We start from the raw sequence: 18,433 nt of genomic DNA, 5'->3' as shown, positions 1-18,433 counted from the left end.
CCTGCTCAGCCATCCTTGAATTAACTCATTGCCATCAGCCCAGAAACAATCAACCCACAAAAAAAACATCTCCCTAACAAGTGTTATGAATCAAGGCTCCATAATTAAGAATTGTAGTGCCAAATGAAAAAAAAATGTAATATTAAGGAACTGGGGATACTTTACTGGCCTTGAGATGTATAGATGTTTACAGTCTTATTTTGCAATCCTTTTAGTAAATGGAACTTGAGATTATAACAAGTTTTCATCATGAGACAGAGCATTAAAGACAGCTTTGTGATAGCTGAAATCTATGATGAAACAGAGAGCTGGCAACTCCAGAAACATCATCTGGTTATCGGGCACCTGCCAACCTCCCCAGCCTTCATACCAAACCTCCATTTTGTGCCTTGAAATAGCTCCTCCTGCTGTGGCCTGGCTGGCCAGCATGGCACAGCCTAAGCAAGAGCCTATTGTTCATGCATATCCCCTTAGTGCTGTGACAGCTGCACAGAGAGTACGTAGGCAGTGCCTGAGCTCGATGCTCCAGCCACTGCTCCAACCAGCCAGCTCTAGGACCGGGTAGGGTAAAACTGAAATCCAAACCTGGACCCACACCAGGAATGTATGAAGTAGGTCTGCAACAGGCTGACTTGAAATCTGCTCAGTAAATAACGCTGGAGTTCGCACCCTACCACTTGCAACTTAGATCCTTCCCTGAGGAAGAGAGTAAGGTTCTTGCTGCTTAGGAACCCCATACTGCTGTAGCTTGACTTAAACAGAATTAGTAAAGTAAATATTTATGGGCTTCCAAGATGGAGGATTTATTGAGCATGACTAAAAAGCAGAATCTTTTAAGTCATTGGCCCTGAAATTTCACCTTCTTCCACTGTAAGCCAGACATGGATACAAGTCAGCAATGCAATCAGGGTGACAGTTGCTAATATTCCTGTCTCGTTTTCACTCTTCCAGACTCATGACAATCCTTTCCCAAGTGAGCCAACAAAAGGACATCCCTGCACTCACAGGCAGCTCCTCCGTGCTGGGAAGCTCCCGTCACTCAGCACCTCCTGCCTGGTCACATCGGCAGGAGAATGTATGAAGGCCATCAGGGATCTGTTGCGCATCTAGCTCAGGCTGTACCTTCCTCTGTAACAGCCTGCCTGAAAAGAGGACTACCTGGGAAGGCTCTGTCCTTGCTGACGCTGTTCACAGCACACAAGGGCACAGGATTCATCAGCACAAGGCAGGCCAGCCCCAGCTAGCCCAGAGTGGGAGATGGTGCTCACCTCTTTCACTCTCTGAAGCATTGGCTGCAGCCACTCGCTGTTGACTTCACAGTGACTGTCCAAGAAGGTGAGGATGTCGGCGGTGGCCACTTCAGCTCCTCGCACCCGAGAGCGAATCAGCCCTGCGATGAGGAAAGGACGGCACAGGAGCCAGAAGGTTAAGGAGGGAAACAGCTGAGCCTCCTTCAGAAAATAAACTAACTGTGTGGCCATAGCATGAGAAGACCAGATGATTCTCCGCTATCACACCTCTGTCAGGAGCAGAAAGCAGCTACAGCAGGGCATCCGCTGAGGGCCACACCACAATGTGAGCCCTCCCAGCACACAAAGAATGACCTAATCTGCCACTTCTGTCCATGCCACTGAACTTTCATCTGGTTCCTGCCTTGATGACAGTCCCCTTCCCCTCCAGCCCTTCCCACACATACCTTGCTGCTGCCTGGGCCACACCTGCCCGGTGTCTCTCCCCTCAGAGCACCCCGCTGCCTCTCTTACCACTTAAACAGGAACCAGCTCTACTCTCTTGCTGCCTTTCTTCCTTCTTATCTACTCCCTTTTCTCCTTTATTCTGCCCCGTGGTCAGAGGTGTCCGTCTGGCTCTCAGACATCTCCATACTTTCCTACAGACCATCCCACTACCTGGGATGACTTTCATGAATGGAACAGTGACTCCTGTCTCTCATTTCAGACCCTTGCTCCAGGCCTGCTGTGCACTGACAGCTTTAGAAACCACCCAGAACATTTGAGTCAAACTAGAGAGCAGCTGGGTAAGTCAGTATTACTATTTATGCACAAAGGAGATAACAATTTTTTCCTTAATTGTATTTATTTATGATAATATAATTGTTTTTCCCTTTCCCACATCTCCTAAATGGCTTGTTACCTTGCACTCTGAGTTTAAAAAGACAGATCTTCCATCTGCACCTATACTCATAAAGATCTTAAAATGTGGTCCTTGTTTTAGCCAGGACCTCTGGATACCACTTGTCATTATTTAAACTATAAAACGAGAGCCTTAGAGTTGATAAGACAGGTTCTCTGTCCACAGACCTACAACATTAGGACACCAAACCCTTATATCGAAAAAACAAAACAAAACAGAACAAAAAAACTGTAATGGTAAGAAACAACACATATGCAGCTGACAGGCAAACAGGGCCACGTGGGAAAATCCACTAAAACTTTGCACCTACGAAGTTTCCACACTCACCTTCTCGACGAGTGTTTCGTAGACACTTGACCTTCGGGATCTTGGTAAGGAGCTGGCAGTCCTCAGCTTAAGGAAAGCAAAAAAACATTTGGCACGCATGCATGAATTACTTGGCTTCAACAGAGAGCTCCAATTAACTATTCTCCTGCATCTCCATGGGAGGGGAATTTCTGTTTTCACTTGGTATCACATTATGCAGCCTGATGGCCTTAGTTCTCTTGTCTAAAGGGTACAGAAAAGAGCGCTGCTTGCCTGCTGTCCACCTCAGACAGCTGAAGCTTTGCGTGCTGATATTCCAATGGGCCAGACCGTCGCCCTCCTACAACTCAGCATTTCACAAGAACGACAGGGCATATGCTAGCAATGTGGCACTGAGAGATGATAAAACTGAGGGGCTGTAGGGAGCCTGGGCTGTAAATTGCAGAAGTGCCAAGTAAAAGAGAGGCCTGTCATATAAAGTGATCTCATCCATTCTCTTTGCCTTCAGCGGCTCATCTGGGCATTTCCCAACATTTATTCTCAAGGCAGTTTCTGCTTGATTTTATTTAATGTAAGTCACAGGGATCTGACCTGCTTCCTTGGAGATGCTATTAGATTAATACACGGGTGCCTAACTGAGGGCTTTGCTGGCAGCTTGCCAGAATCTCGTGCCATCCCTCATTTCCACTGCCCAGGGAACATGATGGAGAGCAGCAGCTACCATGTCCAGCCCAGCCATAGCAAAGCACCAGGTCATGCAAGTTCCCAAGACTGCACGGGCTTTGCAGGATGCCATGGGCTACACTGCCTGAGAACTGCACTCTCTCTACTCCTGCCCTAGCAGGAGTCACAGTAATAACAATTTCTAACACACTTTTTTTCCCTTGCTTCACCAAGCCCTCATCGCTTTCCATGTTTATTTCACACTCCTTTTCATGTCTTACATCCCCCCTTGCCCATTTTCATCCTCCCACAGACTCAGCACTCTGGGGAGAACACAAAAGCCGTCATCCAAAGTGCATCTCTTGGCACAGTCCTGCAGGAGCATTTCCACTCTCAAGGACACATGCGATCTGAAATACTGCTCTTGTGTGGGCACTTTGGCAGCTGCTGCACCATCCAAGTAAAGTGGCAGGTGCTCTCAAAGTCTACTGAGATTTTGCTGGACAGCTGCTACAACAGAAAGCATCACTCATCTTGGCTAAGTCACCATTTCAAGTAAGTACAAGAACCTTTATCTAGTCACTCACTCTCCAGGAGTGGAGCACATCACTCTAACAAGTTGCCAGCACTGGCAGACTCTCTGTATTTTTGCAGAAACTGAGGTAGATACTAAAGCAAAGAGTCATCAAACAGGTACTAAAGTGTCCCTATGGAGGTGCCTCAGTGGAGTAGCTGTATGACCACAGATATCTGTCTGCCAGCGAGAAAAATAAGAACTGTCCTAGGATGGGGCTTTTTGATTTTTTTTTTCCACTTAGGAACCTAAATGGGAATTTCTGGCTGAGCCCTGTGCAGTACTGGTGCCAGAGATCCATCGGCGTTGATCTGGAACACTTTGGCCACTGAGGTTATGCTGGAATTTTCAGGTGCTGAATGTGACACACTTAGGACTGTTTAGAGGTGCTCAGAAACACCCAACCCCAACAGCTGGATGCTGCTCAGTCCTTATCTAAATCAGACTGAGGCTCTCGGAGTCTTAAACCCCCAACCTCAGCATTCAACTTAAAAAGGAAAAAAAATAAAAGTTACTTAGTATTTAGCTGCAAAATCAAAAGAGCAACGCTTCCATATCTCAGCAGGCCGAGGCAGGCTTTCCTAGCTACCTGTACTGGACAAAAAAAGCAGGAAGCTCTGGCCTCTGCCATGCACGTGCTTAAACCAAATACAAAGACGACCTCCCTTGTGCTTTTCTCTTGCACACAGACATGATGGAATCTCTGGGAGAGAGGGGGACTAAATAGAGCAAACAAAAATATGGGAAACATGGGGGAAAAAAACAAGTGCAAGGGAAATGGGTCCATACTTACGATCTGAGCTGAAGTCATCTACCAAAATGATCTCCTGGATGAGGCTGGGAGGGGTGCGGTTCAGGACGCTACAGGGATCCAGAGAGGAAAAAGACAATCTCCGTGAGTCGCCAAAATAATGACAATGGCAGGGCTGACACAAGTCCGCTGTACCATGCATTACAGCAGGAATAACAAACGCCAATGGAAGAGGTAACCCTGTGCTGGTACCCCTTTCGGTTGTTACTTGTCTTTCTTTCAAAACAGCCATGACACCTGCTGAGACACACCTTTCCTTGGGCTGGCTTCCACTGTGCCTTGCAACGCCACCAGAAATGCAGTGAGTTTGTGTCTGCAGGACGCTGAGGCTTTTGCACACAAGGAAAGGTGGTAAGACCTTCCACCCTCTACAGAGGTTGATATACTGCAGTACTCTGGAGTTACTTTTTGTCTTTTCCGTTTGTTTTAAACGCTTGAACTAATTTTTTATGACCTTCTTCAAATCCCTCCCTTGGCTTTACAACCACACTGCATACTCCTTCTTCGAGCCTCCTTCAGCAAATGTGCAGGCAGGTCCTCACTGCCTCCAATAAGACTGCCTATATGCTGAAAGCCCCTCACACTTGGGCACCCCAGTGAAGAGGACAGTTATGCAAACTTCAACATTAAAAATCAGAGGTCAACACTGTCCTCATGGTTCTAGCAACCCATCTCATTCCAGTGGGAGTTACTCTTCTGATTTTGAGTAATTTGGGGGAAAGTGTTGGTTAAGTACTTTCGGTTTTCTTTTTCTTTTCTTTTTTTTTTTTTGGCTTTTTTTGTTGTTCTATACAAGAAACACAACAAGCATAATCTCATACTCCTGGGAATGGCCCACTAAGGCCGTAGAGAAAGAAGTTACTGTCTTGCTAAGTAGCAACAATGATGGCTTTGCATACAGAGCCAAAGTTTCCTTAGTTTTCTGCTGTCTCACACTGCAAAATCCTGACTGCTCTGCTGTTCAGTATCACATCCCACTCTATTTCAGATGTATGCTGCTTCATACGTCTCAAGAGTATTTGTATTTTGAGCTTATATGTCCCTGGATGCCTGAGCTTGCATTTTTCAAAGCTGAACCTTGTTTGCTGTTCTTGGCTCTTACTTCTCTGGATCCTTTAGCATTGCATAGCGAGGTGGGAGGTGGGAGATGTTCCTCTTTGCATTTATGACTGCAGCTTCTCCCAGCACAGCCATTATCTGCATATTTTACAGACAAGGTTGCCCTGTCCTGAAATACTTGTCCATGCAAACTCAATGCAAAGCATTAGCAATCCAGACTGGCTGGATACTGCAGCATAACAGCTGTAAAATGGTATTCTAATTCTTCTCCCACTACCTCGACTGCTAGCGCTGCTCACATTTTCTCCACAAGTTTCAGGTCTTCCAAGTTAACATAACTGGCAAAAAAGCCAATACTTTGTTCTCCCTTCCTCAGTTGCCCACTGATCCCCCAGTAGAGGAATCGTTCTTGAAGAGTTCACAGCTTCCTGTTCAATGTCTAGTTTTGCTCTCAGCTCTGCAATAATTTGCTGTGGATCTTTGGGAAAGGTACTTTATCTTCTTTGCGCTTCATCTCGCCTGTTTTTTAACAACAAACACAGTAATCCTACTATTTCCCTTCAGTGAGGTGCCGAGACTGGCATGACAATCAATTACTCTTGGGAACAAAGTGTATTATTAGGATTCCAAAATCCAAATGACAGTTGCCTTTTACAGTGGAAACACAGACTTTTGCCTCATCTCAAAGATACCTTACCACCTTCGTCTTTCCTCACAGCTTTGTTGTTCTTTCAGTGTCCTTACTCTGTCCTACGACACCAAATCAGCAACTGGCAATAGTTTTTTTCTCTGCTGATCTGTCCATCCCTCATCAGTTCACAGATACTCGTTTATTCCAGATGTTAGCAGAGAACCATCTCTTTTTTCTTTTGCTCTAAAATTGTCTCCTCTTTTGCCATTATTTAAATTGTCATCATAACAAGTTACAATACGAAACACTCTAGCATTGCAACAGCATCCTTTATGCATAATTTATACAGGCTGCCTGCATAGGCACTGAACCACCAACAGTTGTTCAAGCCCCTTGACTTAAAGCCTGACCATTCACCTTTGCATTTACACAGACAAACAGTAGCTGCAATACAGACTGAAATCAGAAATAAACAGAAAGAAAGGGCAGTTGATCTTCCCTTCTACAAAAATCATCACTGCAACACACGTGATGGTATCACTTAACAACTAATCAGGCAGAGACACCAATTATTCAAAATGGCTTTTGAGTGACAGTTATTTCCAAGAAGAACAGGATGCCAGGCAAGTAACTGGTTTGCAAGTGACAGCTATGGCCTGCCAAGGAAGAGATCAAGCAGGCATGCAGCTCTTGATGGACTCGCAGCAGTGGCCGGACCAAGGATGCCAGCCATTTGTTATGGAACATTCACAGGTCCTGGTGGATAGCCCATTTCCCATTTTCTTCCCTACACACCTTCTTAGTCACTTGCTGGATATTTTTAAACAGTTTTCTTCCTCTACACTGAAAACCAAAGTTCATCTGAAGGGCTCTCTACATGGGACCAGCGGGATTTAGAGCAGCATGGCCTATTCATGCATGGGCCTGGTCTCTATGGCATCCATTTTTCAAGGCCTTTGCTGGGGGCTCTGGGTTGCAGAAGACCACATCTGAGAGACTGGTGAGACCACTTCTTAAGTACTATGTCCAGTTCTGGGCTTCACAGCACAAGAAAAACAAGGACGTGCTGAAGCAGGTCTAGTGAAGGACCAGTAAGGTGATTTAAGGACTGAAGCATCATATGTATGAAGTGGGGCTGGAAGAGCTGGGATTGTTTAGCCTTGAAAAGAGAAGGCTCAGAGATGTTGCAGTGCCTCTGCCCTTGGAGATATTCAAAACTGACTGGACACAGACGTGAGCAACCTACTCAAGCTGATCCTGCTTGGAGCAAGCCTGGCCTGCTAATGCATTGGCAATGTTCATCTGCTCATTAGTACATATCACCCCCATAGGACCTGGATATCAGTTTCTCTCTTTATGGGTTACTGCTGTTCTGAATGTCATCCTCTCTACATTTTAATTATCATAGCATCTGGCTATTTGATTGACTGCCTTGAGATCTTTCTTAAGGATCACACTACTACAGCTTCTGAGCACCTAGCCATTTATTGTCTGACCTATGATGTAATCAGCAGAAATCTGCTGTTGCCCTAGCAGCACTGTAGTTCCAAACAAATCTGCTCATTTTCTGAACAGTGGCTCCGCAGAACTAATTTTATGGTTCAAGAGAAAAGGAAATGGTAAGAGGTAAAAAGGCAGAATGTGTTAATGCAATATATGCAGGCCTCTGGAAACACAGCAGCACCAAACCTGGCAGACAGAAACCCAGCCTTCTAGCCATGAGGCTGACTTGAACAAGCCTGTTATTTATTCACAAAGCACATTCCTCTAAGCCCACAGGACCTGACAAGAGAAGTTATGATGATGAATAATGCATTCCTGCTAGTGATACTATGAGTTCAACCTTCTACCTGGACAATTCACTCTCCTTTCAGCCTTCACAAGCTGTTCCTGGACCTGCTTGCAGGCTTCAGGGACCATTTGTGCAAATGCTTGATAAGTCAGAGGGCAAAGGGCATATTTTATGTAAAAATAAAAAGGAAAAGAGCCTCCCCAGGTTCTGCAGGGGTGATGGGGAGGGGAAGGAGCAGCTGTAGCATTGCTCTGTGGTGCAGATAACTGCATGGTCCCATCTGCTTGGGGATGCTGCCAAGCCCTATGTCACCTACTTAAGTGGTCAGATTTGGCCACTTCTGATACTCAGATATCAAGAGCCACTAGTACAAAATAGCAAGCAAACCTTGCTTGCCTAACCACTGCAAATGTCTACACCCACCAGTGGTGGCCTTCCAGGCACCGTGGTTTGGGCACAGCACCCCGTGCTGAACTCACCTCTTCACCGTACGGAGCAGGGTGGAGCGGGCCTCGTTGTGGAAGGTGATGATGAGGCTGGTAGCTGGCAGGTCTGGATCATAGCGTACAGAGGTGCATCTGCAACATGAAAGAGAAGAAGTGTGAGCCAAACATCATCTACCAGCAGCTGCTGGGGCAATGCATCTAGAATTTCTAGAAGATAAGAGAATAATATGCTAAAACCAGAAACAGCACAGTGGAGATGCAGCAAGGGGAGCTCAGCAGCCCCTGTACCAGGGTCAGAAGAGCTTAACAAGAGCTGAGCCTGTTCAAAGGCAAAGTTTTGAGGCCCTGGTACCTAAACTCATAATGCTGCATGCTGAAGAGAGCACATGGCTTTCATACGGAACAAATGTTCAGTAACATGGATTCCAGCCCGAGGATTCACCTGTGTTTCATGTAACCTCTTGTTTCTTCATGCACGGGACATGCACATGCTAAGGATGCATGGAGATGGTAGATCCACACATCAATTTGAATTATTTGGACATTTCCCCCCTCATTTATAGGAGGGGAAAACACTGCCTAGTACTGTGATCTGCACCAGAGAGCTGCTGAGGTTCAGCAGCTTCTCTTTTGAACACTAGTACTGCAGCTGGCAAGGGAAAATAATTCCTCTTATCTTCTTATCCGACTTTGTAATGTTAGGTATGTATATTCACTCACATACTCAGAACGAAGAATTAACTCAGAATCAGCTTGCACCAGGGCTGCTTATACCCTGTGGACAACAAAGGCTCTTGGAGGAGAACAACTCACAAATATGAATCCTGGATCCAATTCCGGCAGGTATTAGAAATGGCAGATTTGGGCTGATCTGCTCCTCCAGAATGCTGCCACCTTAACTTCCAGCCAATATCAAGCAGCAGTCAGTCTGCACTAATTTCCTGCCTGGCAAAGAACCCACCCCTGAAACTGTGGCCTGGTGTTCTTAACTACTTAAGACCAAGCTTAGACTGAATACATCGCTAGAAGGAATATAATTCATTTCTTATAGCCACTACTTGTACTCCTACATTTAGTTACTATTTTTTCATGGCTATTACAAAATTGTTAACTATTTTTATCACTACATTCAATCCTACTGGTTTACAACTATTCTAAATCACTACTATTTTTCATTGCAATATTTTATTAGGACGACTACTTCTTACAGCAATTTTCAAACATATAAAGAAGCTTTGAAAAGACTAAAGTGAAAAACATGCGATCAGACAGGAGACATACCGCACTTATTACTGTTTCAAAATAGATCCATGAAGTAATGAATGTAAAATGTATTAAGTCATCAGGAAGTGGAAAAACAAAAGAGACAGGTGTGTGTGTTACTTGAGAGAGACCTTCTAAGATCTCAGCATTATTGCAGCATCTCAGAGGACAAGGATAAAGTTTGTGCTTGAAAGCTGGGTCTCCCTTTGCTTTGGATCAGGAAACAGCTACATGCTAGGTTAGAAGCAGCTCGTGGGATGTGGACTCAAGTACGCCCAACCTCTGCCTGGGTGCCTGAGGAAAAAATAATGTGGTAGTGACCTGCTGACCCCTTGACTCCTTAACCTGAGGCTAGAGCCATTTGTGACACAAGGAAAGGCTTTCTCAAACCACATCCAACTTGTATCAGCTGAAAAAAGTCCTCATCCTAAGTTGCCATCACATCAACCATTCCAATGTTGTTACAATGTAAGGCACTCAAAAACTCCCTCATTTCCAAACTGACCTCCCTGCAAAAAAGGGGAACATGGTAATAGGTTTATCTGCCCTGATTATACACTGCTTAGGGACTCCCCGTTGCTTAAGGGAATGTTTGCAAAGCTGGGGCCTGAAGCGGCCATACGTTTCCATGGAATAGCATATATGTCTGTCTGCAGACTGAAGTGCACAGACAGGGCTTTTCACAAAAAGCATGCTCTGCATGATACCACAGATCATAGATCAAAATAAATAATTCCTCTTTGAAGGAAGCTGTTTTTAGGCCAGAACATGACAACAGATTAACAGAAAACAGCAGTTCTGCATGGCAGGGAGATCTGTCAGCAAGGGAGGACATGCACCGCTGCCTCTGAGTCACTAGCAAGCCAATCCCTAGCACTATGTCAGGGAATGGGACCACAAGACTTTCATCTCACAACCGAGGTTCCAACCGCTTACATTCACAAAGCACCCTGATGGCTGTCAGTGCTGGCAAACTCACAAAGCTCCGTTTCTCCTGACATCCCTTTCGCAGTTTCAGTCAAACTGGATGCCTGGTTTCCCTTCCCCAGAAGCTAAGAGGTGTTGCTTTGCAACACTGGGTCTAGGTTCCAGCCCAGACAGACCATCATCTCAGGCATGGTTACTCTGCTTCTATTTTTTCTTCTTTGAAGTAGGCTGTTCTGCACTAACCTATCGCTATCAAACCTATCATCTTCAAGGTACAATGTTATCTTTCTGTACTGAAGAAGGTACAAAATAATTACCTGGGCACTATTAGTAACTTAAGGATGAGTTTAATCAGCAGAATAAATTCACCCCCAGTGAAACAAGGACAGAACAACCAGCACTTTGCAAGCCATGAAATATTCACTGTATGAAGATGAAAATCATGTTATTTTCATCCCCACCTCAGCACTTTTCATCCAAAATGTAACACTCTGGCTAGAAAGAACACAGCAAATGAGTTCAGACAGCAAGGGCACACAGCAGGTGAGAAAAAACGAAGTAAAGCAATGTTGCAACAGCTGTGCACCTTGCAGCCAGGACAGTGGCTCACTGAGAAGCCAGGAGTGTGGGGGGAGTTATACAAAAAAACAGCTGCCAGTTGAGCAATTTAAGCTGCAATGGAGGGGCTATGCTGAAACCCAAAAGCTGAAATAACAGGATGGTGCTCAGACCTAGGAGAAGATATACTAGAAAAGCAACAAGCTGGGCTGGGACTGAATTAGTCAGAGGTCTTTGTGCATTTGAGACCTTTGCGGATTAACCATGAAACAAAGTGAAGTAACAAACGGACCCTGGCGAAGAAAAACTAAAGGCATCCTTTGTTAACACTGCAGAACAACACAGCATGGCACTGGACTCCCCATAGCAAGCAGCAGCCATGGTGTGGAGCAAGGGCTGCACAGTACCTGTAGTGCCTGGTGTCCCGTATGGGCCGATCGCTGCTGAGTTTGTCGCTCTCTAGCTGATTAAAAGCATGCTGGCGGTAGGGGTCTTCTCCAGCCTTCAGCAGCTTTGAGGACAAGTAAGCCTTCTCATCAAAACCCCTCCGGCTGTTCTTCTCTCCTTGGGGAGCCCTTGTCATCTGGAGCAGAGATAAGCATCAGAGCATCAGGGATAGCAGCTGATCCATGTTTAGACACATGTAACATGTTTGGATGCATACACTAAGGGAGGCTTTTTGCCACATTATCTGCAAGTAGTTCGGGTATGGCAGAAAGCAAGACAGGCAAGAGCTTGGAAAGGTAAGCAGGAAACCCTCACAGATGTAATGTTATAATTGCCTTCCCTGAGGAAAATTGCAGGCCTCACTATCCTCACCGACTCAGCTTCAGTTGAAAGCTGCTTTCCTGATAGGGGAGACGGAGCCAAATTCTCTGTAGCACTTGTTACACAGAACGTGCAAGACTGCAGGCATTTGGAAACCCTTTCAGACAGCATGGGCTTGAGAACAACCTCCAGCCAATATGGCTGAAACACAGTACTTTGAGGAAAATTTTCAGCCTTTCATCATTCACTACTGCTTATGAGCGCAGATGGAGTTGATTTAACAGGTTTCCCCCTTTGCCTTGCTCAGCTTTGTCCAGTCTCACGGAAGTCCACGATAAAGCTGGAAACTGCGTATGACCATCCCCAGTCCCACACACAAGCTAAAACAACAGGGCTATCCCTCTCCACTCCCTAAAGGCTTCTTAATTTCCTTTCCCAGGTCACGGAGTCAACACAATGCCAAAACTCAAAGACCATCCCGTAGGGTCACTGTCTCTGAGAAGGGCTGCTCTGCAGTGTGGACAACCCTAAGAGACCTGAACAGTTGAGCAAGATGATGGCAAATGAAATTCAGTGTACGCAAGTGCAAGGTAATGCACATTAGAAGAAACAAATTAAACTACTCACACACACTGATGGACTGCAAACTCAACGTGACCACCTGCATTACGGATCTGAGCATCCCCACAGACAGCTCAATGAAACCTCAGCACTCGGTCTGCAGAGGTGGAATATAGGACAAAAAGTAGAATCACAGAGTATCCTGGGTTGGAAGGGATCCACAATAATCATTGAGTCCAACTCCTGGGTCCCCAAAGGACCACCCAAAAAATTAGACCATGTGTCTGAGAGCATCGTCCAAATGCTTTTGAGAGCAAACGTCTAGACTTAGAACAGGACGGAGAAAACAAATTATGATGAATGCTGTAATATAAAATCAGTGACAGCTCGGCAGTCGTGGCCAGAGCACAGTTTTTGTCAAACCAGTTTCTGGAAATACATTTTTGGAGGATGAAGAGAAATTAAAGGTTATAACTATTCAGTTTGGAGAGAAGATGAATGAAATGAGGGGGAGGAAAAAAGGAAGAAGACCCATAAAGTTATGCCTACTATAGCCAAGGTCAGCCTGATGCTCAGATTTCCCTTTCTGACCATACAAGAATGGAGAAAACGTCTTGGCATGGGATACAAAGCTACACTACTTTCAGTACAAGAAACTTTATCAAACGCAGCATACTCAAGCTGCTGCACATGGATTTACCCAGCTTAGGTTCAGGCACACTTTGGCAGATACCCTGCCTCTCTTCCACCACTGCAGGCACCTCAGTGGGGATGCTAGCCCCTGCCTCCCTTGCTTCTTAAACTTTCCCTGAGGTTGTATTTTCAGTACAAGGAAAAAATAGTTACTTTGGTTCCTTTAAAAGCTGAAATGTTTTCCTCCTCTAATTTATATTTGAAGTTATGTCAAATGGAGCTTCCTTTCTCTTTCTCATCCTAGAAAACAAAATGTTGTGTAGCAAAACCCCAGCTAATCCTGCGCCTTTAAACATTTTGCGGTCACTCACTTGCCCTTTGCTACTCATCTCTGTCTCCCCAAGCCCTGGAAAAGCAACAGCTGGGTTTGGTTTATATTGCCACGAACACTGTGCAAAACGCTGGAAGCAGCAGCGAGCCTGCGGGAGCCATTTTGTCAGGGCACTGCGAAGGCAGCGGGGCAGGGCCTGACCCCATCCCACCACCCCAGCCAGGAGCACGCAGACAGGGGCCCCGGGGCAGCCTCAGCCCCCGGAACCTTCCTTGGGGACCAGACAAGGCCCGGGACATGGGCCCAGCTCTGTGGGGTCCATGGCCGAGCAGGGCTGTGGGGAGCGGGAGCCCCGTCCTGCTGCGGCCTCGCTGGGGCTGGGGCTGGCGGCCCTGGGGCTGACATGGCGTCTGGGCAGGGAGTGAGAGCCCCAGGGGTGGGCAGGGACAGGCAGGCCCATCGCTGTCCTCAGGGCCACAACACGTTTGAATTTGAACTACTGTAGGTAATTAAACTAACTAGCATGGTTCTCACATTACTACTTCTAAAATTTGATGCATACATAAAAAGCACTAGGAATTAGTTATCAGTTAAGAACACGTCTCATTTTAACTCGGCTGGTATCTCTTCATGCTCTCTTTAAATGTGGAAGAAGGAAGATTCGGGGGATGATAACTCAGACAGCCTAGCTTCAGCACCCAGAAAGACCCTGCAACGAGTAATCAAACGGCCGATGCGTGTGCACCAGGAAGAGAAGAGGGTAATAAATAGCAGCCAACTGAGATTTGACAGGACCACATCATGTCAGACCAAGATAATTTTCTCCTGTGATGGAGTAATCAGTCTTAGGGGTTTGGAAAAGCAATAGATATGACACATCATGACTTTGGGAAGCCTTTTGATACAGGCTTATAAGATATCATTAGTAAGCTAGAGAAATAATAGCCTAGATTAAATTGCAGGAGAATGGGTTGAAACCGACTGGAAAGCTGCTGTCAGAGCACAATTACCAACCGTTCACTGTCAGAGCAGAGAGGCTATGGCAAGGGCAGGTTTTAGGGGTGCTGGATCCAGGGCTCTTAAGTATTTTCATAAATAGCTTGGATCTTGAGACTAAGAATGTTTATCAAACCCCAAAGAAATCCAGCAAAAGGTGTCAGAGACATTGGGGAGCCAGATTAGAATTCAAAATTATCTCAATGCATGTAAAAAGTATCTGAAAACAATACCTGTAATTCAATAAAGGAACTCAAACCTCTAGAGTTCAGCAGGACTGAACTAGTACAAAAAAAAACCTGAAGAAACACCATGGTAGCAGTTCCTCAGAAAAGCCATAGACATTACAGCTCATTACAAACAACACAAAAGCGAAGCCTGATAAACAGAGGAGAGCAAACACCATTCTCAGTGGTGTCTACACAGCTACATAAAAGCCTAGCAAAGTGAATATAAAGCTTCTTTTTAAAGGACTGACTTGCTTTATCAGATTCCTTCCCTAGAGCACAGATGTTTGACTATAGGACATTCATCACTGTTAATTCAAAACATACTTAACAGGAACAGCACAGATTCTCCATGAAATAGTAATCAGTTCCCCCACAAACTCCTCTGAGCTGGGCAGACTGACATCAACCCCCTCCTTCCTCTCCCTTTGCATTAACACCTCTCACTAGAGGAGAAAGTCAATATAAGCATATATGAGCTTTAGGTACATTAAAGGCACATTATGTACAGCTGAGTTCAGTTAGGGTTTTTACCAAACCAACAGGATAGCTCATTGCCATAAACTATATGGCTAAACACTCTGTACCCCCATGCTTGAGGCTGGAACTACAATTGGGAGTTACAGGAGCAGAAGAACCCAGTTCCTTTTGACTGATGTGCTATGACAGACCCAAAAAAAATGCTACATGAAAGCAGAAAAAGATTAATAGGCACTGGAAATTTGAGTGTCTAGACTAGGGATTAGCAAAGTAGTTTGCACAAACTAAGATTTGACCCAAACATTACTGCAACATCCAGCACAATTCACACACCAAAATTTTAGGAAATACTGTAAGCCTTCTAATCTCATTTTACCATTTCTCTTTTGCACACATGTTCCAACCTTTCAGTGACAGGATGGACTGAGCTACTCTTCTGGATGTTGAAAGCACATCATTATGTGTGTTTTGACATGGTTCGAGGGACCAGCAACTGTTTAAGTAGAAAAATTAATGCCATAAGCAGGGGATTAAGGGAAAGGAATTAATGCCATGCACATCCGTGAACATGTGAGGGCCTCATTTCTCAACTAGGACAGTGCTATAGCTCTAGGCCTGATCACTTGTAAGACAGCCAGACTGTAATATACAGCACCATTCACCTCTGTCCATCATCTGCCACCAGACACATACACACCAATTCCAACATTGAGAAAACAGCCACTAAAACCAGAGCAGTTTGGGAAGGTAGAGTCCCAAGATGTTTTTTTTTTTGGCTTGGCCAAACTTAGAAAGAATAACCATATTCCAGGGGCCCCAAGGAATCACTATTCAACGGGGGTAAGTATAATTAATCATTTTGCAGTTGAAGTTAGCCTCACACCAATTTTAAGACAGGATGTATACTTTGCAGCTCTTACATATCTTTCTGGGGTTATGTAGCTTAGAGAAGAGAAGGGTCCAGGGAGACATTATAGCAGCCTTCCAGTATTTAACGGGACCCTACAGGAAAGATGGGGAGAGACTCTACCAGGCAGTGTAGTGATTGGAAAAGGGGTAATGGTTTTAAACTAACAGAGGGTAGGTTTAGATTAGATGTTAGGAGGGAATTCTTCACTCAAAGGGTGGTGAGGCACTGCAACAGGATGCCCAGAGAGACTGTAAGGCCAGGCTGGATGGGGCTTTAAGCAACCTGGTCTAGTGGGAGGTGTCTCTGCCCATGGCGGGTTATTTGGAACTGGGTGATCTTTACGGGGATTTATCCCACTGCCCCCACATACCACCACCACAGTGATCCCAACTCTGCCAGTGCCTCTCTCCCTCTAACCCCACAGGCCCAAAGCCCTTCATCAGAGGCGTTCCCCTCTAAACTAGTTCAATGTCAGCTTCAGCTCTTGGGATTTTGTTGCTCATCTGGCTGGCTGAGCAGATCCTCTCTTCTCAGAGCACAAGCTGGGGCCAAGTTACCTCTGAAAAAACACAGTGGAACTGCTGGGGTCCTTTTTCTTTTTTTTTCTTCTGAATGGACTTACTCCACTTGCTCCACACACTGCCCCAGTGACCTGAAGATAAGCCTCGAGAGAGGACAGCACAGCACTGCCACCAGCAACCAGCTGCTGGGCACGACAGCACTTGGGGATGCTATGGAGACACATGCTGCTCTGCAGCCCCTACACCGACACAGTGATGGGCTCCGAATGGCACAGCATACAGGCAGGGCAGGACTGGGAGCTGCAGCAGCTCCCAAGAAATTCCCAGGAAATCCTACTTGCTGGGGACCATGGTACTGTCAACGGGCTGAATATGTGAGATGTTGTCTCGAATGCCTTTTACCAATGGCAATTGTTTTAGAGGGGGTATTGCATTCCCAAAGGGGGTTTAGGAATCCCAGTGTGCACTTAGCTCCTTCTCCTCATGGAATAACCCATAAACTTCTCTGTTAAATTGCACAAAATACTTTAAGAGAAGAGGCCGTGCCTGACAGCAATAGGCCCTATTTTATTCATGCTTTAACTGTGTAAAGCTTTTTAAATGTGGTTTGGGAACCGTGCTCTTACAGAACTTCTGTTATGAAATGTTAATAAAAGTTACCACAATTAAATAGAACCATCCCTTGTTCTTTGAGAAGTGCAGGCGCTGACAGAGGACTCTGAAATTGATTTTCACGTTTAGTTTGTATATTGCACAAACCGGAGTAACACGATGGAGGTAGTAAAGCAACTTGAATTGATCAGCTCCCACACCAGCAATCAATCACAAGAGATTTTCTACTGGCATCAGCTCTATGCTATCGTGAGGCCTGCTGCCAGTTCCAAACGGGGCTGGAGAGACCAGCGGTGGGTCCCCAGCAGAGGCTATTTTCAATGCCCCCCTTTAAAGAGGCTGCAGCCAGCAAGCTGCGGTTGCCAGCTCACAGGTTTTCTCTAGGGTCTGTGACAAACGGAGCTGTAGCCACTCAGTGCTCTATCCCAAGGGACGGTGGGAGGGAGAGGTAGGGAGTCTGCTAGGCTTGCTTTTCAACACTGATACTTGCCCAAGATGTCTCTTCACCCCCTATTCTTCCTGGGTTTTATTGCCACTTGTGCATGCAGAGGCCATTCTCTGCTCTACTCTTCTGTTTTATCCCTCAGAAACCATTTCTCTCTGTCCCTGCTTCACAGCTAGGACGCCACAGGATCCTATCAAGCATTTCTGATTTTGTTTTTCTCTCCTTCCCTCGGTTTCACCAGACTGTGAGCTGTTGACAAGGAAAGCGTCCTCAAGCATGTGGCCTGAAAAGGTAGAAACCCTGTATGATGCAAGAAAGGCAAAGCAACTATTTTTCTGTGTTTGATTTCCACAGCAACCTTCTCCCCACACCCATCACTTTTTGGACACCAATCTCAGAGCTTCCTCCAAGAGACACAGAAGATGGCACGGTGTTTTCTATGTTATTGCCTACAGCCTGGATGCAGCGAACATCATATCCTCCTGTGGTGTGTGTCACAAGCAGCTGGACCTTGGGGGTTGGTGGCGTAAAGGATTTAGAAATGGGATGATGCCAACTTACAGGTCACAACAGTGAGTTGATGGGCAAGGCTTGGCCACTAGCTTTCAAACAGACTTGCCATGGTTTGGCAAGCTGGTCTTGTTTTAGACAGTTTTGGGGAAGAAAGTAGGCAACACAAGAGAGGGAAATCTGTGCAAGAGAAATTTACAAAAGGAGTGGGGGGAGATAAAAATAAAGACAATTATGTTACTACAGGCATTTTCCCTG

General features: G+C 45.6%; 1 protein-coding gene across 6 annotated transcripts in view; it reads right to left on the bottom strand.

The window, feature by feature from the left end:
• GALNT16 (polypeptide N-acetylgalactosaminyltransferase 16) overlaps window positions 1-18,433 on the bottom strand; it is a 67,783-nt gene that overhangs the window by 23,383 nt on the left and 25,967 nt on the right. For all 6 annotated transcript variants that reach the window (XM_083836812.1, XM_083836811.1, XM_083836816.1 and 3 more), the window contains exons 2-6: window positions 11,589-11,764; window positions 8,467-8,565; window positions 4,488-4,555; window positions 2,479-2,544; window positions 1,269-1,390 (exon numbers count right to left, since the gene is read on the bottom strand). In XM_083836812.1, coding sequence (XP_083692938.1) covers window positions 1,269-1,390; window positions 2,479-2,544; window positions 4,488-4,555; window positions 8,467-8,565; window positions 11,589-11,764 — 531 coding nt within the window. The remainder of the gene's footprint in view (window positions 1-1,268; window positions 1,391-2,478; window positions 2,545-4,487; window positions 4,556-8,466; window positions 8,566-11,588; window positions 11,765-18,433) is intronic.

The sequence above is a fragment of the Anser anser genome (assembly GCF_964211835.1).
Source record: "Anser anser genome assembly, chromosome: 5".
Taxonomy (NCBI): domain Eukaryota; kingdom Metazoa; phylum Chordata; class Aves; order Anseriformes; family Anatidae; genus Anser; species Anser anser.
This window is presented reverse-complemented; position numbering and strand designations above follow the sequence as displayed.